General features: G+C 38.5%; 1 protein-coding gene across 5 annotated transcripts in view; it reads left to right on the top strand.

The window, feature by feature from the left end:
• The window catches only part of NOX4 (NADPH oxidase 4), a 165,387-nt gene that overhangs the window by 88,219 nt on the left and 53,929 nt on the right, over positions 1–23,239 (top strand). For all 5 annotated transcript variants that reach the window (XM_055356621.2, XM_055356620.2, XM_055356619.2 and 2 more), the window contains 3 exons: positions 932–1,148; positions 3,096–3,260; positions 3,396–3,458. In XM_055356621.2, the coding sequence (XP_055212596.2) occupies positions 932–1,148; positions 3,096–3,260; positions 3,396–3,458 (445 nt within the window). The remainder of the gene's footprint in view (positions 1–931; positions 1,149–3,095; positions 3,261–3,395; positions 3,459–23,239) is intronic.

Here is a 23,239-nt window from a genome sequence, read left to right as displayed (position 1 = left end):
AAAAAGCATGTACTGTAAGCCAACCAAAAACATATAATCTTGGAAATAAATTTTTCCTTAGTATTCTTTAAAATAATAAAATATACTGCAAAATTTTCAAGCATTTCCAAATCTTACTTTGTCATGCAATACTTGCTTATGCAGCAGTGACCTTGTTGATGCTGTGTACAATCTGTCATTTTATGGATTATCCCTGCGAGGTAGATGTTAACCACTTCTTGACAAGAAAGGCAGGACACAGAAAGTTGAATGGTTTGTCTTGGTTTCTCACAAAATAAGAAATAATCAGAATGAGATTTTTATGGTGTGGGCTCTCCTGCCTGATTTATTATTTTGAACTTTTTATGTGGTTCTGTCTATGGAGAAATTGAAAAGTAAACAGATTTAGGGACTGATTGCTGTATATACATTGTTTTCAGACCATAGGAGAGACAAACTTCCATTTCCAGTTATTTCTGTTTAACATTTCTCTGCAAATCAGCAAGGCTTGTTTTATCCAGGCTTGGCCAAGTTAAATATGTTCCCTGTATTTTTCCCTTATGTTTGGAGATCTAGCAAAATATTCCTCATTATACTGTTTATTGAAGTGAAAACTTGTATGTGATTGTATGAATGCCTAATAGTCTTGAAGTAAAGGCCATCAAATTCAATAATGCCTGGAGAGATTGCATGTATTCTTCTCTACCACATATTTATAGCATTTGTTTGGAGTGCCAAAATTTTTGTTTTAGTCCTATAGATAAGAATTTCTCAAAATTTTTTAAGATGTTTCAATTTCTCCTAAACATAATACATAACGAACACTTTTTGGATAAATGCTGTGTAAAGTTAGCAAACAAAAACAAAAACAAAAACATTATTTTCTTTTACCGTGTCCCCTGATCTCAAATCTTTTCATTTCTCTGTTTGTTTGTTTTAAATGTAATTTTAGAGGACTGCTGAAGTATCAAACTAATTTAGATACCCACCCTCCCGGCTGCATCAGTCTTAACCGAACCAGCTCTCAGAATATTTCCTTACCAGAGTATTTCTCAGAACATTTTCATGAACCTTTCCCTGAAGGATTTTCAAAACCGGCAGAGTTTACCCAGCACAAATTTGTGAAGATTTGTGTGGAAGAGCCCAGATTCCAAGCTAATTTTCCACAGGTCAGATTAATTTTGTGTTTGATTTCCACAAAGTTTGTTTCCATTTGACTGATCAACATCACATATAAATGTGTTTTTCAAGCTATATATTCATACATAATAGGATATTTCAGGATGTTTCAACAGTAAGTTAGTACCTATTATTCCATTACAGGTACCTGACAGTTCAATGCAAAAGGTCTGTGATATTAGAGGATATATAACATTTCTACTTAACTGATCATATGACCTTTGCATACAACAGCATTGGTGCTTGCAGCCAAGAGATGACAAATATTTTTCCCATCATTTGAGAAAAGCTGATTGAATAATAAAAATAGTAGTAAAAAAAAAACCTGCCACCAATACCACAAATTATTATTTTATTGTATTATATTATTATGTATAATATTGTAAATAGTAAATAGCAAAATCAGTTTATTGAATGCTTAATATTATCTGCCAGGCATTGTGCTAAAATGTCCTGTATGCCTAATACAGAACACTTATTAGACATACAGAATGTTTCTTGCAATATTCGCAATGACTATTTGAAGTAATTAATATCACCCTCGATTTTCTGACAAAGAAATTGTACTTACCTTGATCAAAATCTCCAAACCAGTAAGTGGCAGAGGAAGCATGTAAACCCAGGTCTTTGACTAATATGCTTGCTCCTGGTAAACGTCCATAAGTATTCAGCAATTAGTTCAATAAGGGCCCTTATCTTCCTCTGTGCCTGTGAGAACTGCCCCTGTGCAAATTACACCTTTTATTCCTCACCTATAAAAAGTGGAAGTAGGAAATAGTGATGTCAAATGTCTCTATTGGAAGAGAAGAAAGAGAAGTCAAAAGCTAGAATGAATTTGTAGATGACTTTGGAATAGTGTATTAGTCATGTGTTTATTATTATTAATAATAATCCTCTAGATCCCTATTAGCCTCTATAGTTTTCAGAACTTTTCTGAGTTTCACATAATATTCACAAATATTAGGGCAGGTATGGCGACTCCCATTTTGCTCATGTGGGACCTGACACTCAAAGAGTAAGTGATTGTCTCAAAGGTGCGAGGCTGCTACATTGCAGACCTTGTCTTGCAATGCTACTCATAACACAGCGTGGGGCTAAATGTTATTATATGCAGAAGAGGCATGATCTGTCTGCAGGAAAGAAGGAAGATTTGAAACAACTAAAGTGAGGCTTTAAAAAGTGACCATTAAGACAAGTTTTAGTTGGAGGCCTCAAAGGGATGTGAAAGATAAAGTGTGTAATTTTAGGAGAACAGTAAGCCACATAGGCTTCTACACTTCCCAAAGTTTGCATGTATCCTGGGATCAGGGTTAACCATGCAACACATATTCAAAATTGTCATGGTTTCCAAATTATAAATATTATTTTATGTGCTTATTATATTATATAAAAGTAAGTGGTAAACAACATGCCTAGCATATTGCATCTTTAAACATATGTGCTATACATATTTAACATATATATATACATATTATATGTATGTATATTATGCATATACATTATGTATATTAAAAATCTAGGGTTTTCTTATTTAATAAACATTAGACTGTTACTTTATTTCTAAAATTATCCCCAGATTTATCAGAGATTGTTAACTCCCCTTTATTCTTTTATTAAATATATTGTGTATATACATTACATATCCGTAGGCATAGAAAGGTGTATGAAACAATATACACTTGTTTGTTCATGGATAGTTACACCCAGAGCATGAGATTGAGGGTAGGGTCTTGATATTACTTTCTGTTTTATTTTATACTTTTGTTTGTTTGAATGATAGTAAGCATCTATTATTTTTTACTCATTTATTATGTTTTCTTGTTTAAAATACAAATTAAAATACTATTACTGTAATGTATGCAATAAGCAGTTGGGCAGGGTGTAGATTTCTACAATATGAGTATTTCTTGAAGTACATTTTCAAAAATTTGTCTTAGACTTGGCTTTGGATTTCTGGACCTTTGTGCCTGTACTGTGCCGAAAGACTTTACAGGTATATCCGGAGCAATAAGCCAGTCACCATCATTTCGGTCATAAGTCATCCCTCAGATGTCATGGAAATCCGAATGGTCAAAGAAAATTTTAAAGCAAGACCTGGTCAGGTGAGTCAGTGGTCAGCAACTTTTTAAATAGCCATTATCCTTATGTAATTTTTGGAATTTAGCAAACATAGCATCATTGAAATAGCTGAAATTCTTAATTGGTCATTTAAAACTTATCTGTTTGTTGCTTTTTAGTATATTACTCTACATTGTCCCAGTGTATCTGCATTAGAAAATCATCCATTTACCCTCACAATGGTAAGAAACATATCTCTTGCTTTTTCACATTTGTAGAGTGCTATGCATATTTTTCTTTTTTTGTGTCCTGTCTCATTCTAAAAGGTATTCAAGGCTGTCATAATATTCTTGATGTTTAAGTAAGCTATCTTTTTACAAGGAAAATAGTTATCTGCTCAAGAACTTTGTAACTACGCTTTATTATTTTTTGACACCTTGCAATTCAGGAAGTAATGAATTAAAACGTATTAAAGCTTGTTGATTCAAAATATAGGCCAAGCACAGTGACTCAGGCCTGTAATCCCAGCACTTTTGGAGGTCAAGGTAGGAAGACCACTTGAGCCCAGGATTTCAAGATCAGCCTGAGAAACATAAGGAGACACTGTTTCTACAGTAAATAAAAAAAAAAAAAGCCAGATGTGGTGGTACACACCTGTAGTCCCAGCTACTAGGAAGGCTGAGGCAGGAGGATTGCTTGAGCCCCAGTGTTTGAAGTTTCATTGAGCCTTGATCCCACCACTGCTCTCCAGCCTGGGCAAGAGAGTGAGACCTTGTCTCAAAAAAGAAATATATATATATATATATATATATATATATATATATATATATATATTTAATTTCTTGAATATTTACTTTTCTCCTTTTATGGAGTATTTTAATGTATATGGAAATCTTATATATGCACAATTTTCTTTGGAGATGGAATTTAGGGGAAATACGGATACTCTGGGTTGAGGTGGAAGCATTAAACAAAACAGGCAATGTTTAGAAAAGGTAAAATCCAGTGTAATGGGAGAGAGAATGGAAATAAAATTAGAAAAATCAAATGGAGTAAATAATGGCATGGGAGGGCATCTAGCTAAATAATGGACACCATCAAATATGATTAGCTAGTCAGCATATCACTTAATATTATTATAATTATAAAAATAGCATGAGTTCATTATAAACATTTAGACAATTCACAGATATAAAATAAAATAGAAACTTAAAAAAATTTTTCCCCACTTTCGAATCCTTTTCTCTACTGTTTGACATTTGTCTTTCCAGATATTTTCCCATATGCTTCTGCATACATGAGTTTCTAACATTTATTTGCTGGATCATATTGTTTTGTAACTGGCTCCTTTCACTCAACTACATGTGATGGACATCTTTCCATATTACTGTATGTGCCTCATTCATGTTAATGACCGTATAATATTTCACAGTAGGAAAGTACTGTAATTTATTTAATATTCTCATTGATGTTGGATATTTGGACTTTATTCATTTTCTAAGAAAGATAATTGAGAACAGAGACCACATGTTTAAATGTATACTTAAGAAAGATAGCAAAACTATTTTATATATATGGTATGTATACATGCAGACAGATGGGAACATGTTGTAAAGCATGTTGTAAAACATGTTCCCATCTGTCTAAATCTATACATCCCATATACATGAAATTGGTAACATGAAAATAGAAGGGAATAATTGAAAAGGGAGAAAATACACAAGTCAGTTTGTCTTTACTTAAATAACTTAAGAAGTTTTGCCTAATCCTGAGTTCATAAGAAATTTACTTCAGATTGCCCTGGCCAGAACTTCCAACACTATGGTGAATAGGAGCGGTGAGAGAGGGCATCACTGTCTTGCGCCAGTTTTCAAAGGGAATGCTTCCAGTTTTTGCCCATTCAGTATGATATTGGCTGTGGGTTTGTTATAAATAGCTCTTATTATTTTGAGATACGTTCCATCAATACTTAGTTTATTGAGAATTTTTAGCATGAAGGGCTGTTGAATTTTGTTGAAGGCCTTTTCTGCATCTATTGAGATAATCAAGTGGTTTTTGTCTTTGGTTCTGTTTATGTGATGGATTACATTTGTTGATTTGCATATGTTGAACCAGCCTTGCATCCCAGGGATTAAGCCAACTTGATCTTGGTGGATAAGCTTTTTGATGTGCTGTTGGATTCGGTTTGCCAGTATTTTATTGAGGATTTTTGCATCAATGTTCATCAGGGATATTGGTCTAAAATTCTCTTTATTTGTTGTGTCTCTGCCAGGCTTTGGTATCAGGATGGTGCTGGCCTCATAAAATGAGTTAGGGAGGATTCCCTCTTTTTCTATTGATTGGAATAGTTTCAGAAGGAATGGTACCAGCTCCTCTTTGTACCTCTGGTAGAATTTGGCTGTGAATCTGTCTGATCCTAGACTTTTTTTTGGTTGGGAAGCTGTTAATTACTGCCTCAATTTCAGAGCCTGTTATTGGTCTTTTCAGGGATTCAACTTCTTCCTGGTTTAGTCTCGGGAGGGTGTATGTGTCGAGGAATTTATCTATTTCTTCTAGATTTTCTAGTTTATTTGTGTAGAGGTGTTTATAGCATTCTTTGATGGTAGTTTGTATTTCTGTGGGATCAGTGGTCATATCCCTTTTATTATTTTTATTACATCTATTTGATCCTTCTCTCTTTTCTTCTTTATTATTCTTGCTAGCAGTCTATCAGCTTTGCTGATCTTTTCAAAAAACCAGCTTCTGCATTCATTGATTTTTTGAAGTGTTTTTTGTGTCTCTGTCTCCTTCAGTTCAGCTCTGATCTTAGTTATTTCTTGCCTTCTGCTAGCTTTTGTATTCGTTTGCTCTTGCTTCTCTAGTTCATTTAATTGTGATATTAGGGTGTCAATTTTAGACCTTTCCTCCTTTCTCTTGTGGGCATTTAGTGCTATAAATTTCTCTCTACACACTGCTTTGAATGTGTCCCAGAGATTCTGGTATATTGTGTCTTTGTTCTCATTGGTTTCAAAGAACATCTTTATTTCTGCCTTCATTTCATTATTTACCCAGTAGTCATTCAGGAGCAGTTTGTTCAGTTTCCATGTAGTTGAGCAGTTTTGAGTGAGTTTCTTAATCCTGAGTTCTAACTTGATTGCACTGTGGTCTGAGAGACAGTTTGTTGTGATTTCTCTTCTTATACATTTCCTGAGGGTGCTTTACTTCCAGCTATGTGGTCAATTTTGGAATAAGTGTGATGTGGTGCTGAGAAGAATGTATATGCTGTTGATTTGGGGTGGAGAGTTCTGTAGATATCTATTAGGTCCACTTGGGGCAGAGCTGAGTTCAAGTCCAGGATATCCTTGTTAACCTTCTGTCTCATTGATCTGTCTAATATTGAAAGTGGGGTGTTAAAAGTTCCCATTATTATTGAGTGGGAGTCTAAGTCTCTTTGTAGGTTTCTAAGGACTTGCTTTATGAATCCGGGTGCTCCTATATTGGATGCATGTATATTTAGTATAGTTAGCTCTTCTTGCTGAATTGATCCCTTTACCGTTATGTAATGGCCTTCTTTGTCTCTTTTGATCTTTGTTGGTTTAAAGTCTGTTTTATCAGAGACTAGGATTGCAATCCCTGCTTTTTTTTTGTTTTCCATTTGCTTGGTAGATCTTCCTCCCTCCCTTTATTTTGAGCCTATGTGCATCTCTGCACGTGAGATGGGTTTCCTGAATACAGCACACAGATAGGTCTTGACTCTTTATCCAATTTGCCAGTCTATGTCTCTTAATTGGGGCACTTAAAGGGTATTCAATTGGGAAAAGAGGAAGTCAAATTTTCCCCGTTTGCAGATAACATGATTGTATATTTAGAAAACCCCATCGTCTTAGCCCAAAATCTCCTTAAGCTGATAAGCAACTTCAGCGAAGTCTCAGGATACAAAATCAATGTGCAAAAATCATAAGCATTCCTATACACCAATAACAGACAAACAGAGAGCCAAATCATGAGTGAACTCCCATTCACAATTGCTTCAAAGAGAATAAAATACCTAGGAATCCAACTTACAAGGGATCTGAAGGACCTCTTCAAGGAGAACTACAAACCACTGCTCAACAAAATAAAAGAGGACACAAACAAATGGAAGAACATTTCATGCTCATGGACAGGAAGAATCAATATCGTGAAAATAGCCATACTTCCCATGGTAATTTATAGATTCAATGCCATCCCCATCAAGCTACCTATGACTTTCTTCACAGAATTGGAAAAAACTAGTTTAAAGTTCCTATGGCACCATAAAAGAGACCGTATTGCCAAGACAATCCTAAGCCAAAAGAACAAAGCTGGAGGCCTCATGCTACCTGACTTCAAACTATGCTACAAGGCTACAGTAACCAAAACAGCATGGTACTGCTACCAAAACAGAGATATAGACCAATGGAACAGAACAGAGCCCTCAGAAATAACACCGCACATCTACAACCATGTGATCTTTGGCAAACTTGACAAAAGCAAGAAATGGGGAAAGGATTCCCTATTTAATAAATGGAGCTGGGAAAACTGGCTAGTTGTATATAGAAAGCTGAAACTGGATCCCTTCCTTACACCTTATACAAAAATTAATTCAAGATGTATTGAAGACTTAAATGTTAGACCTAAAACCATAAAAACCCTAGAAGAAAACCTAGGCAATACCATTCAGGACACAGGCATGGGCAAGGACTTCATGACTAAAACAGCAAAAGCAAAAGCAAAAAAAAGCCAAAATAGGCAAATGGGATCTAATTAAACTAAAGAGCTTCTGCACAGCAAAAGAAACTACCTTCAGAGTGAACAGGCGACCTACAGAATGGGAGAAAATTTTTGCAATCTACCAATCTGGCAAAGAGCTAATATCCAGAATCTACAAAGAACTTAGACACATTTACAAGAAAAAAGCAAACAACCCCATCATAAAGTGGGCAAAGGATATGAACAGACACTTCTCAAAAGAAGACATTTATGCAGCCAACAGACACATGAAAAAATGCTCATCATTACTGGCCATCACAGAAATGCAAATCAAAACCACAATGAGATACCATCTCACACCAGTTAGAAAGATGATCATTAAAAAGTCAGGAAACAACAGATGCTGGAGAGGATGTGGAGAAATAGGAATGCTTTTACAGTGTTGATGGAAGTGTAAACTAGTTCAACCATTGTGGGAGACAGTGTGGCAATTCCTCAGGGGTCTAGAACTTGAAACACCATTTGACCCTGTGATCCCATTAGTGGGTATATACCCAAAGGATTACAAATCATGCTACTATAAAGACACATGCACACGTATGTTTATTGCGGCATTATTCACAATAGCAAAGACTTGGAACCAACCCAAATGTCCATCAATGATAGAGTGGATTAAGAATATATGGCACATATACACCATGGAATGCTATGCAGCCATAAAAACAGATGAGTTCATGTCCTTTTTAGGGACATGGATGAAGCTGGAAACCATCATTCTGAGCAAACTATCACAAGGACAGAGAAGCAAACACCACATGTTCTCACTCATAGTTGGGAATTGAACAATGAGAACACTTGTACACACGGCGGGGAACATCACAAACCAGGGCCTGTCATGGGGTGGGGGGCTAGGGGAGGGATAGCGTTAGGAGAAATACGTAATGTAAATACGAGTTAATGGGTGCAGCAAACCAACATGGCACATGTATACATATGTAACAAACCTGCACGTTGTGCACATGTACCCTAGAATTTAAAATATAATAATAATAAAAAATTACTTCAGAAATTAACCTTCCCTTGTGTTGGCAACTTTATTTTGAAAATCATTTCTTCACCATAGCATTAAATAGAAAATATGCAATAAGAAAAGAAATCAGTTGCTGAGTGTCAAGTACAGAGCAGCAAGAGTTTTGTGTTGTTGTTTTTTAAACTATTTTTCAACATAAACAAAAGTAGAGAGAATAGTATAATGAATCCTTGTATTCATAACAAATATAGAGGTTAGTTTACTTTTTAGTATATACTCAATCACTGAAAACTTTTTTGCTTTCTTAAAACAGTGTATCAAAGAATTTTTCACCTATGTTCACACTGAAGAGAGGCTTCTAGATCAATTTCTTTCAGCAGGCCTAGGCCCTTTTCACAAGGCAAAGGGAAAACACAAAAGAAGTAGTGTGTAGAGCTGGAAGGGCTTTAAGTAAGTCCCTTCTATGGCCTGGCCTGCTTCTTAAGATGTGATTATGGTAACAGATGTGATAGCCCTGTGGCCAGCTTGAGGCAAAGATGGGAAGAAAAGGAAGAGGAGAGAAGGGAATGTAGGTACAGACAGAAGAAAAGGAACTGGAGGTAGAAGATGGTTGAGAAAGGAAAACTGAATTATATGTGAAATAAAATAGTAGTAACTATTCAGACAAAGGGCAAGGATTTTAGAACTCAATTCCAGATCCCTCACTTGTTACTTCTGTGTCTGTGACTGTATCTCTCAACCTTGCTAATGCTCAGTTTCATCATCTGCAAAACAGTGCTAGTGATACTTACCTGGAAGGGCATCTTTGATATTGTCAATATTAGTTTATAAAATAATGTGTATAAAACCCTTGGCACATCATTAGTGGTCAATACTTGGTAATACAGATATTATTATTACTTTCATAATCTTAAAATACCTGGTTTTAACTTGGATTATTACTTTCATTTCTGAAATTATGCTTTTTTTGAGAAGCAAGTACAAGACATGAGCATGTGGCTTTTTAACTTGAAAATGAGAAACTGGGAATGTGAAAGTAGTCTCAGGTACTGAAAATCTGTCATGTGGGTGAAAGATTTGATTTTTTTTTCCTTTGGGATCCCAATAGGCAGAAAGTTTTAGGAAAATACATTTTTATTTAACATAATAAAGACATTTCTAACAATGAGACTAGTCTAGAAATTACAAAGAGCTGTCTCACAGAAGTGTTTGCAAGGATTATTGCACTAGATCAGGATTTTTCAATCATGGCAGTATTGACATTGGATCAGATAATTCTTCAATAGGATGTGTTGTTCTGTGTATTATAGGATGTTTTGCAGCATCTTTAGCCTTGACCCACTAGAAGCCAATAGTATCCCCCACTGTAACTTCCAAAAGTGTCTCCAAATGTAGCCAGATGCCTTTTGAAGGGCAAAATCACCTACAGTTGACAACCACAGCATTAGATCGATAGTTGTCCAACATAGCTTCCAGTGCTAAAGGGCTTCAGCACTTTAAAGGCCACTGTGAGAAAGGAGAATTTAAGCACAATAGAGAATTTGAGGGATGGGAGTGCTTATCTTGTGTTCTGGGGACACCAATCATGTCAGTGAGAACAGCTCACTTCCAAATGGTCTCTGTTATGAGGATTCTGCTAAAGTACTCATATAAACATCATCAACTAAAAACATATTTTGCTTACTCAACTTGAATCCTTTTTGGAATTCCATGAAAATTATTTTGGTTACCATGAGCTCCTGAATACTTTCATGTCATGTAGACCTTTGAAAGATAATTTGATTACTTTTAAAATTCAGAATTCTCTTTTTTCATATTCACTGTCATCAATGCCCAAATAACAGTTTGGATATGAATCAAAAGGAAAAGTGGGATAGCAGTATAAAACTCTAACAAGTTCATCAATAATTAAAATGACATGAGGATAGCCTCATGTACTTGATATTTTTGTCATATAAATGAAAGGTTTGTTCTTTCCCCCTGTGGAATCTCAAAGTGTGGAAATAAGAACAGTACATTGTTCTTGGAGAACAAATATTGGTTTAGTGACCACTTTGGGAAATAATGTGTTTGGGTTGGTGAAAAAAGACAAGAGAGCTTTTCCTCACCTCACGGAAGCTCCATTAGTTATATGAGGCTCTGGAGCCTCCCCATGGGTTGCCTTCTACAGCAAAGGACATCTCACCCTGGGCCTTCACTCTTGAGGTGGCCGAGGGAGCCCTCAGTACGAAGGCTCTGAGTCCATTGCAGGCTTGTTTCAGAAGATTCAGGTTCAGAAGTGCAAGAGATGAAGATAAAGAGGTTGGATGTGTACAGTCTATATCCATCATAGTTTTTCTTTTCTTTTTCATTTAAGAAGAAAAATTGTCTTATGTCTTCTGGTTCTGTAAGAATATTTTACCAAAATGACAGAGAGGAGAAAAAAGGATAATTGTAGTAAAGCAGGTTATTGGAGACCACTTCTTCCATTCTTTTAAAGAAAGATTGTTCTCTGGAAATTATCCCAGGTCGGGAGAGGGGGCACAGGAGGAAGGAAGGAAAGAAGGAAGGAAGGAAGGAAGGAGAAGGGGAAGGGGAAGGGGAAGGGGAAGGGAAAAGGAAAAAGGAAGGAGAGAATGAAATAAAATACATTTTTCAATGGCCTAGTTTGGAAAATGCTGATTAATATGTATTTTAAAGTGCATAGTGCCTACTAATGTATTAATGGTTTTGAGGAGTTCTTTAATATATAATCTCATTAATTTTTTTTCTTTCCTTCTTTTTTTTTTTTTTTTTTTTTTTCAGACAAGGTCTGCCTCTGTCACCCAGGCTGGGCAGCAGTGGTGTGATCATGGCTCACTCCAACTTTGACACCTGGGCTTAGCCTCCTGAGTAGTTGGGACTACAGGCACATGGCACCATGCCTGGCTAAACTTTTTAAAAAATTGTGTAGAGATAGGGCCTCGCTATGTTGCCCAGGCTAATCTCAACCTCCTAGCCTCAAGCAATACTCCTGCCTCAGCCTCCCAAAGTGCTGGGATTATAGGCATGAGCCACCCCATGCCGCCAATCCCATTAAATTTTGTTCACTCATTTAGTTAATGCTTTCTCATTTTCCCACTTTTGGGTCTCACCCTGGGAACCAACCTCATTTTATTCCATGTATTCACACCTTAAACTCCACCCATTCTCTTTGTCTGGGAACTCTTACTCATTCTTCACATCTCATCTTCATATCACTTCTGCTGAGGAGCCTTCACTGACCCTTTCCTATTAGATTAAGTTTCCTGACCTTTCCTTTTATGAGCATCCCATGTACACTCTTCAACACCAGTCATTAAATTATTTGTTTAATTAATATCTGTTCTCCTCATAGACCATAAGCTCCATGAGCCCTTTGAAAGATGAATTCATAGCACAGTATGTGGTGCATAATCAATGCATATCTGTTGAAAGAGTAAAAACCACCTAATATATAGAGTTCAGGACCTAGCTTGAGAAATGCTTTGTAGACAGAGCCTCCTTCCCCCATCTCTTTATAGCACAGTCTTCCTTAGAGGGTGCAACTACAGAAAAGGAAATGTTGGAGGGATAAAGAAGAAAGGAGAAATATTTATTTCCAAAGTGGCTCTCATTTGGAGTAGACTGAGTCAGAATAGAGTATTTAATTAAAGTCTAATATTTGAGATCATGGTGCTTATTTCTCTCTAACAAAAGAGGAGGGGAAAATGTACCTATGGCAAAGGTCTTTAGAAAGAACCACCAAAGACAAATAGATGCAATTTGTGGATTATATCTGGTCTATGATGAAGTCATTTTTCACCTCACCTCCCTTATTCTCAGCACAAATAATAACAGAAAATTACTTGCTCCTAATTCTGTGCTTATCTGACAAATGCCATCAATATTTCTTGGATTCACCTAGCACCTTGTAGGCTGAAATAGAACTTGACTCTACAAGGTTAGGTTTTTCATTCACATTCATTCATATTTTAAACATCAGTTTCTGTATGTTTTACTTATGCTTTATTAAATCTCAATTATAAATACTGTTTTCTTAAAACCACTCTATCTCATTGATATTTTAAATTAACAATAGTTGGCTTTAAATAAAATTTTAAGGCAAAGGAATTATTTTTATCAGACCATCTGTTTATCATGTAGGCTTAGGAAATGGTTTATAGCTTCCCCAGATTTGGGGGGTTACAAGCTCGCTCATTTGTACTATCCCCCAAGGAAGTTTTTGTTTTCGTAAGTGGAAAATAGGCAAACTTGCTGCTACCTAGAAATGAATTTGAGTAGGGCAAATATTTCTAAGCTAAATTTTACATTATGCTATTATGCTAATTTACAGTCTCTTCCTGCCATTTCCTTCTCTGTGCAATTACTTCTATTTGGCACTTAGAAATGTAAAATGCATGCTTTCAAACATTTTCACTGCATCGTTGTCTTAAGAGTTCCCTTGAAGTAAAACAAAGCAATTTCCCATATGGTGATTCCCACTAAACAGTGAGTATCACATCTTTGTCAAAGATAATTGTACCTACTAATTAAGTGCCTAAGAGGTTCTTTCATAGCTTTTGCAAATATTATATTATTTAATTCTTATTATATTCCTATGAGACATGTATTGTTAACTCGGTGACGCAGATAAGAATGTGGCTCAGCGGGACTAAATAGCATGCCCAAAGTCACACATTTAGTTGAGGTAGAGGTGAGATACAAACACAGACCTGTCTGGCTGAAGGCATGTTATTAACTGTTCTGCACTGTCTCTCTCCTGCCACACTATCCGTCCATGCTGAGGGCTTTCATATTGCTAACACTGCTCTTACTTTTGGACATCTATGTTGCTGGAGTCAGAAAACAAAAATAAGTCTAAAATTACCATTTAGAACAGAGGTTTATTGAAAACACAAATATGTGTTTTCTATAGTAATGTGAAAGCTTTCGATTGTCCATACTACTAAGCTCTTCTAATAGTGTGAAGTGGTGAAATTTGAATAAATCCCGCTGTTTTTAAAAAGTCTAATACTTATTTTCATATACTGTGCCAGTTAGAAACAATCAAATCAATAATATATACAGCTATTACAAATTCAGTAGTTTGAGTTTTAGCTCACTTTTTAAGATGGAGATGAAGCTTTTCACACTGAAAGTATAACTTCAAAGTACAAAAGACAGGGCACAGAAATACTATTTTGGTGAAGGTAAAGCTAAGCTTTAGCACTAATTTATTAGGAGGGCAAAGGTTGGAGTTTTGATTATTTAAAATGCTTCACTATTTTTCATACATGTCATTGACTTCCCTACACAAGAAGGATATCCTGATTTGATGGGTTTTCCAAGGAAATTGTGATTGTTTCTTGCTGTGGTACACCTATATTTTCTCATGGTAAAATCTCACACACATGTTTGCTGACAAGATTGATGGAAATTACAGGACCTTGTGTAGTATCAGATCGTGGAGTTTGGAATACTACAGCTTGGGATGGAGACCTGTATGCTCTACTTCCTAGTATTATGACTGTGGACATGAAAATTAACATAATCTTTTGTTTACTTCTTTATAAAAGTGCAGTTAATGATAGCAACTTCTCCATGGAGTTACTCTGAATATTAATCCAAAACATATAATTAAGTGGTATGTGTGGTGCTTGGAATATAGTAAACTCTCCATAAGTGGATTTAGTTATGGTTGTTTCAGATAGTGACTAAGGGACCAAAGACATGGATTAAATTAAGATTTTTTGCCTCGTTCTTCAGTATGTAGTAACTGACTAAGCTGTGGCCACATATTGGTTTAGAAACAGTCATTTGGGGGGGAACTGATGACTTATTTGCCTTTTATGGTCTTCTAGCCTTAAGGATGAATGACGTTTTAGGTTAGGTTTCCTTGAAAACAGGCTGGCAGGCATATTGCATGCAGCAGATTTGTTGGGAACTATGCTTAGGACAACAATCAATAACGATTGACTAAAAAGGCAAGGCAGAACTTGAACTATGTGATACAGGTCCATAGAGGTCTCAGAAGATCTGACAGGAGCTCTGCAGATGAAATGATAGCTTACAGTGGTCCTGTCTTGAAGTCAGGGGGCCAAATCTTTGTAACCCCCAATTGACCAATCATTGGATTTGAGATACCTCCATGGTGAGGCACTTAGACATAGGCAAGGAAGCTTTGTTCTGTGGATAGCTATTCCTGGGGCAGGTCTCAGTGGTGAGCCCTCCCAGGCAACCTTTTCAGAAGCTGGAAGAATGGTGAATGAGTGTGTTGATCCTGGAAGTTGGGCAGAGGTTGGGAAGGGAAAGGGTCTGAGCAGTGCAGCACAGTGTCCATTAAGTAGCTTTTAAAAACATAGATCTTTTATGAGATAATTCTCCATTTTTAAAACTAGAAATTAAATTTGAGGTACATATAAATTCTAGTTTATCTATACTAATTGAACTTTAAAAATCTGTTGTCCAAACTACAAATTTATTTACATTTGAGAAGTCTAAAGCATAGACTGTTGAAGTGACCAAAGTAATCAAAATGATACAATCAATAGCTGGAACCCATTTGTTGACTCTTCTCCTGCTTCACACCTTTACTGATTTAAGACCTGTGTAGAATGTAACGTTTTGTTCTTCAAGTATGTAATGGATGTCTGCAAGTATTTTCCAGCTGTGCTCTGTGATTACCAAATTTAAGACTTTCTACCAAATCAAATCCTTTATTAAGGTATGCTCTCACCTAATTTACCTGTATAAATTAGAGATGATTGGAAAAAGCCCTAACGTAAGAGAGCAAGAAACCTAGTGCTTCCTACAAAATGTAGCATCTTTTCATATTTAGCTGAGGTAGACATTATTTTCATACTAATTTCATGGATTCTCAATTATGGAAATAATGCAGAATCTGCCTTTTAAATAGAAGTAATGAATTGATGTTTACATGAATACCTCTTTATTCTTCTGTTATTATTTTTATTCAGGAACAAACTGTCACAAGCATCCCTGTGAAGAGACCACCAAACAGGCTTTGTGAGAGCAATAAAGCTTTTTAATCACCTGGGTACAGACAGGCTGAGTCTGAAAAGAGAGTCAGTGAAGGGAGACAGGGGTGGGGCCATTTTATAGGATTTGGGTAGGTAATGGAAAATTACAGTCAAAGGTGGTTGTTCTCCGGCGGGCAAGGGTGGGGGTCACAAGGGGCTCAGTGGGGGAGCTTCTGAGCCAGGAGAAGGAATTTCACAAGGTAATGTCATCAGTTAAAGCAGGAACTGGCCATTTTCACTTAGTTTGTGACTCTTCAGTTACTTCAGGCCATCTGGATGTATACACGCAGTCTTGGGCTCAGAGGCCTGACATTCCTGTCTTCTTATATTAATAAGAAAAATAAAACGAAACAGTGGTAAAGTGTTGGGGTGGCGAAAATTTTTGGGGGTGGTATGGAGAGATAATCAGCGATGTTTCTCAGGGCTGCTTCAAGCAGGATTAGGGGCGGCTCGGGAATCTAGAGTGGGAGAGATTAAGCTGAAGGAAGATTTTGTGGTAAGGGGTGATATTGTGGGATTGTTAGAAGAAATATTTGTCGTATAAAATGATTGGTGAGGGCCTGGATATGGTTTTGTATTAATTGAGAAACTAAACAGAAGACACAAGGTCCGAATAAGAGAAGGAGAAAAACAAGTATTAAAGGACTAAGAATTGGGAGGACCCAGGACATCCAATTAGAGAGTGTCCAAGGGGGTTCAGCATAATTACTTGCTTGGTTGGAGAGTTTTTGGGGCTCTATCCTTGAGTTTTTTTATGTTGTCATACAGCAGGCCAGATTGATTTAGGTAAAAACAACACTCTTCATTTAAAAATAGAGTCCTCTTTTTTTAGCAGTGAGTAAGTCGAGGCCTCCACGATTTTGGAGGAAAGAGAAATGCAAAGTCAGCAATTGTTTAAGAAGGATTAGAAATGGCTAGGAGAGAGTGAGGGAGACTGATAGTGTGGTGGGGACAGTTGGGGAGAGGTAGAGTGTGGCATAAGAATGGGAACAAGAATAACAGTGCGTATAAAAGTAAAGAATAGGACTTCATCAGGGTGAAAGTATTGGAGGGTACCCTGTCAGCAAAGATCATCTATCCTCTTTAAGAGAGAGTTAAGGGTGGCGGTTTGAGGTAAAACCAGGAGATATCAGTTATGATGGTTTGAAGGAAAATTGTAAACTGGCAGTGTAAACAAGGGCAGGATATTTACGAGTAGTTGAGAATGATGAATAGGAGTGTGACTAGACAGAAGATAGTAGGGATGACAAGTTTTTGGGGTGCGGTTCAAGTTGGGCTGGTGTCTAGAATGAGACTGGGGCCTAATAAAAAGGAGCATCCATACAGGAGCTCAAATGGGCTATACCCTGTAGCATCCTGAGGACAGGCCATAATTCTGAGAAGGGCAAGTGGTAAAAGTATTGTCCATTCCTTTTTAAGTTGGAGGCTGAGCTTGATGATTTGTGTTTTTAAAAGACCATTAGTCCATTTTACCTTTCCTGAAGATTGAGGACAGTAAGCGGTATGAAGGTTCCACTGAATACCAAGAGCCTGAGAAACTGCTTGGGTGATTTGACTAATAAAGGCCGGTCCATTATTGGACTATATAGAGGTGGGAAGGCCAAACCAAGGAATTATGTCTGACAGAAGGGAAGAAATGACCACGGTTACCTTCTCAGACCCTGTGGGAAAGGCCTCTACCCATCCAATGAAAGTGTCTACCCAGACCAAGAGGTATTTTAGTTTCCTGACTCGGGTCATGTGAGTAAAGTCAATTTGCCAGTCCTGGTCAGGGGCAAATTCTCGAGCTTGACTTGTAGGGAAGGGAGTGGGCCTGAAAAATCCCTGAGGAGTAGTGGAATAGCAGATGGAGCACTAAGAATTGATTTCCTTGAGGATAGATTTCCATGATGGAAAGAAAATGAGAGGTTTTAAGAGGCAGGCTACCAGCTTGTAACCTACATGAAAGAGGTTATGAAATGACGACAGAATAGAATGAGCCTATGAGGCTGGAAGGAGATCCTTGGTCCAAGAACAATTTGCCTTGTTTGGGAAGAGATTGATAGTTGGAAGTTTCAGTGGGGGAGTAGGTGGGAGTGACTGATGAGAAGGAGAAAAACTTCCATGAGGAACAGAAGTTCGAATGCTAGCTGCTTTTTTAGCTACCTTAACAGCATAAGCATTACCCTGAGTGATGGGATCTGATGCCTTTTGATGACCCTTGCAGTGAATGACTCCAGCTTCCTTTGGAAGTAAAGTGGCCTTTAGAAGTGTTTTTATTAAAAAGGCATTAATGATGGAGGACCCTTGCATAGTGAGGAAACTTATTTCTGCCCATATAACAGCATGGTGGTGAAGGATATGGAAGGCATATTTAGAATCAGTATAAATATTGATGCATAGTCACTTTGCAAGAGTGAGGGCTCCAGTTAAGGTAATGAGTTTGGCTTGCTGAGAGGTAGTGAAGGGGACAGAGCGGTAGCCTCAAGGATAGATGTGGAAGATACTATAGCATAGCCTGCGTTTGCTAATGAGTGGCAATTAGGCCTGGTGGAACTGCCATCGATAAACCAAGTGTGATCAGCGTGAGGAACAGGAAAGAAGAAAATATGGGGAAATGGAGTGAATGTCAGGTGGATCAGAGAGATACAGTCATGGGGGTCAGGTGTGGTATCTGAAATAATGTGGGGGCCAGCCTAAAACAGTAAGGTCAAGTTGTTTGGACAGAAAGGCTACAGGGTGCGGTCCCAGCTCTTGTGTAAGAATTCTGACTGCACAGCCCTGTACTTTGGCTGTGTGTAATGAAAAATGGTTGGGATGAGTTAGGGAGAGCTAGTGTGGGAGCAGCTTTAGGGATGTTTTTTAAGGAATGGAAAGGGGAGTGGGGAAAGGATTTAGGATCTGTGGGGTCACCTAGATTTGCTTTGGTGAGTTTATATAATGGTTTAGTCAGGATGGTAAAAGTAGGTATCCAAAGGCAGAAGTAGCTAACCATGCCTAGGAAGGAAAGGAGTTGTTGTTTTGTAGAAGTGGTTGGGGTTTGGGAGATTAGCCAGACATCATCAGCTGGGAGAGCATGTGTGTTTCATGAAGAATTATGCTGAGATAGGTAATGGATGAGGAAGAAATTTGGGCTTGACGGAAGTAATGGGGGCTGTCCGTGAAGCCTTGTGGCAGTACATCCCAGGTAATTTGCTGAGCCTGATGGGTGTCAGGGTCAGTCCAAGTGAAAACGAAGAGAGGCTGGGATGAAGGGTGCAAAGGAATAGTAAAGAAAGCATGTTTGAGATCCAAAACAGAATAATGGGTTGTAGAGGGGTTGTGAAGGGAGGTATTGCAGATAGGAGAGTATATGGGTTTGGCACCATGGGGTGGATAGGCAAAACAATTTGGTTGATAAGGCACAGATCCTGAACTAACTTGTAAGACTTGTCTGGTTTTTGGACAGGTAAAATGGGGAATTGTAAGGAGAGTTTATAGGCTTTAAAAGGCCATGCTGTAACAGGCGAGTGATTACAGGCCTTAATCCTTTTAAAGCCTGCTGTGGGATGGGATATTGGTGTTGAGTGGGTTAAAGGTGATTAGGTTTTAATGGGATGGTAAGGGGTGCGTGATCAGTCCCCAAGGAGGGAGTAGAGTTATCCTATACTTGTGGATTAAGGTGGAGAGATACAAGGGGAGGATGTAAAGGAGGCTTTGAGCTGGAGAAAAGGGTGGCAATGAGGTGTGGCTATAGCCTAGGAATAGTCAGGGAAGCAGATAATTTAGTAAAAATGTCTCATCCTAATAAGGGAGCTGGGCAGGTGGGGATAACTTAAAAGGAGTGCATAAAAGAATGTTGTCCAAGTTGGCATCAGAGTTGGGGAGTTTTAAGAGGTTTCGAAGCCTGGCCGTCAATACCCACAACAGTTATGGAGGCAAGGGAAACGTGTCCTTGAAAAGAAGGTAATTTGGAGTGGGTAGCCTCCATATTGATTAAGAAGGGGATGGACTCACTTTCCACTGTAAGAGTTACCCAAAGTGTCTGTGATGGTCCAGGAGGCTTCAGAGGCGATCAGGCAGCATCAGTCTTCAGTCACTAAGCTGAGAAGACCTGGGAAGGAGTCAGTCAGAGAGCCTTGGGCCAGAGTTCCAGGGGCTCTGGGAGTAGCTGCCGGGCAAGTTGGACAGTTCAATTTCCAATGGGGTCCCGCATAGATGGGACATGGCTTAGGAGGAATCCTGGGCTGCGGGCATTCCTTGGCCTAGTGGCCAGATTTCTGGCACTTGAAGCAAGATCCTGAGGGAGGAGGTCCTTAAGGAATGCCAGACCGCTGTGGCTTAGGCGTTTTGAAGTTTTTGTGTGCTACAAATGTGGCTGGGGTTTCTCTTACAGCAGAGGCAAGTAATTGCAACTCCTCTGTTATTGTACATCTTGAAGGCGAGGTTGATTAATTCCTGTTGTGGGGTTTGAGGGCCTGATTCTAATTTTTGAAGCTTTTTTTTTTAATGTCAGGAGCTGACTGGGTGATAAAATGCATATTGAGAATAAGATGACCTTCTGGCCCCTCTGGGTCTACGGTGGTAAAGGGTCTAAGAATTGTGGTCAAGTGGGCCATGAACTGGGCTGGGTTTTTATATTTGATAAAAAAGAGCCTAAACACTAACTGATTTGGGAGAGGTTGGATAAAGAAAAAGGAGCATTAACCTTGACTATGCCTTTAGCTCCAGCCACCTCTTTACGAGGAAATTATTGGGCAGGTGGGGGAGGGCTAGTCACAGAACGAAACTGTAAACCACACTGGGTGTGAGCAGGGGAGGTGATAGAAGAATTATAGGGTGGGGGAGTGGAGTCTGATGAAGAATTGGAGCCTGATTCAGCCTCGCAGGGAGTGACCTGAGGAGGAGCAGTCTTGGGAGGAGGGGAGAAGTCAGATGGGTCGATAGAAAAGGAAGATTGAAAAGACTCAGCGACGCTTGGGGTTGGGACTGAGGGGACAGGTGGGAGGGAAGGAAGGATTTGGGACGAGTCGCATTGGGAACAGAGACTAGGGAGGGACCAATGTGTAAAAGAATGCCTGGATGTCAGGCACCTCAGACCATTTGCCCATTTTACAACAAAAATTATCTAGATCTTGTACAATGGAGAAATTGAAAGTGTTTTCTGGCTATTTGGAACTATTGTTGAGTTTGTATTGGGGTCAAGTGGCATTGCAGAAGAAAATAAGGCATTTAGGTTTTAGGTCAGGTGTGAGTTGAAGAGGCTTTAAGTTCTTGGAACACAGGCCAAGGGAGAAGAAGGAGGAATGAAGGGTGGAAGGTTGCCTATAGTGAAGAAGGCAAGCCCAAAGGAAAGAAAGGGTAGGGACATGGAGAGAAGGGGTGGGGGGTACCTGCCCTTCCCCCCCCCCCCAGGAAAGTGGTACTTGCCACTAAGGTGAAGGATCAAGGCAGGCGTCCCTGCGGTGATCAGACACCTCTGAAACGTGGGTGAATAATCAGGCAGGTGTCCCCACAGTGATTAAACACCAAGGGAAAACTGTCTTCCCGAGTCCGTGACTGGTGCCGGAGTTTTGGGTTCACGGATAAAATGCATCTCTTCTGTCTCTACCAGAAAAGGAAAGGAACTGAAATTAAGAGAAGGGAGAGATTCAAGGGTGGCACCAAGATTGAAAGGAGAAAGAGGTTGAGGGATAGTGAGAGAGGCTGGAGAAGAGTAAAAAGAGCCTGCTTACCCGATTTAAAATTGGTGATGTTCCTTGGGCTGGTTGGTCTGAGGACCAGAGGTTGTAGGTGGATCTTTCTCATGGAGGAAAGAGCAGGAGGACAGGGGATTGATCTCCCAAGGGAGGTCCCCCGATCCGAATCACAGCACCAAATTTCACTCATGTCAGCATGAAAAGACCACCAAACAGGCTTTGCTTAAGCTAAGCAATAAAGCTTTTTAATCACCTGGGTGCAGATGCGCTGAGTCTGAAAAGAGAGTCAAGGAAGGGAGATAGGTTTGGATCCATTTTATAGGATTTGTGTAGGTAATGGAAAATTACAGTCAAAGGGGGTTGTTCCCTGGCAGGCAGGGATGGGGGTCACGAGGTGCTCAGTGGGGGAGCTTTTGAGCCGGGAGAAGGAATTTCACAAGGTAATGTCATCAAAGGCAGGAACCAGCCATTTTCTTTTCTTTTGTGACTCTTCAGTTACTTCAGGCCATCTGGATGTATACGTGCAAGCTTGGGCTCAGAGGCCTGACACAAACATGCTTTCCTGACATCTGTATTCTAACTTGTGTGATTCATTGTTTTTAAGCTTGAATAACCTGATTTCACATATTTTTCCATGAGTCAGAGGCATGTCTAGCTGTTAGTTTGTTATTGTCTGTACTTTTACATAGCATGCCTGCACTAGCCATCATTTTTCTACTTTGTGTTTTTAATCTTTTAACCAGTCACTTTGGGAAGAGTTTTTCCAGGAATAGTTTTTCCCGTTTTCAAAGAAAACCAGGCAAGAATGGCTATGGATCTCACAAAGACTGGCAACATTTTATTGCTATTGTTTATTTAATTTAGTGGGTTTAAATAAAACCAGGACATCTGCAGCAGTTTTGATCTCTGGTCTTGCTCTCAACTATTTAAATCTTAAAAATTGTTTTGCTCTATGTTTTCATAATTTTATTTCTTGTCAAAAATCAGCTGGGATACATGACAGGTTAGCATGGTGACAATGTTATCTCAACCATAGATGAAGCAAAGTGGTGAAAATTTCCTGAGAAGATGATTAATGTTCATGAAAAATTAATAGGACATCTGAGTTTCTTGAGATGCAAACATCATCTAACTGCTCTAGTTTGGCTTTTTTCCAAGGGAAATAAAAATATTCCCTTAGTGTCTAATAAGAGTCTGCATGATAAGTATGAACTTTAGAAGGTTAGTGTATTTAGGGTAAATCTATTGAATATTGAGCTTAATTTATTCAATCCTTATTTTTGGGTGCCTCTTTTTACCTAAGTACCAAAAGGAAACGATCAATGAAAGTTTCTTTCCTGACTCACATCCCTTCTAGCTACTGCTCCCTCTCTCAGCAATCCAGTTCGTTTCCTCTCATTCTCTTAAATCAACCATCTTTTGCCCACAGCACACTACTAAAAATGTCCAGGTTCAGCAGTGACCATGTTATTGTTCAGTTCTCACTCTTCAATGGTTTTGACCAATAAGCAGCTCTTAATACAGCTGATCATTCACTTTACTGAAACACTTTTTTCCACTTACCTGTTTTTCTCCACATTTTCTGGCTATTTTTACTGTCTATTTTT

This window comes from Gorilla gorilla, chromosome 9, assembly GCF_029281585.2.
Source record: "Gorilla gorilla gorilla isolate KB3781 chromosome 9, NHGRI_mGorGor1-v2.1_pri, whole genome shotgun sequence".
Classification (NCBI taxonomy): domain Eukaryota; kingdom Metazoa; phylum Chordata; class Mammalia; order Primates; family Hominidae; genus Gorilla; species Gorilla gorilla.
The sequence above is the reverse complement of the archived record's forward strand: the minus strand, read 5'-3'. Positions and strand labels throughout refer to the sequence as shown.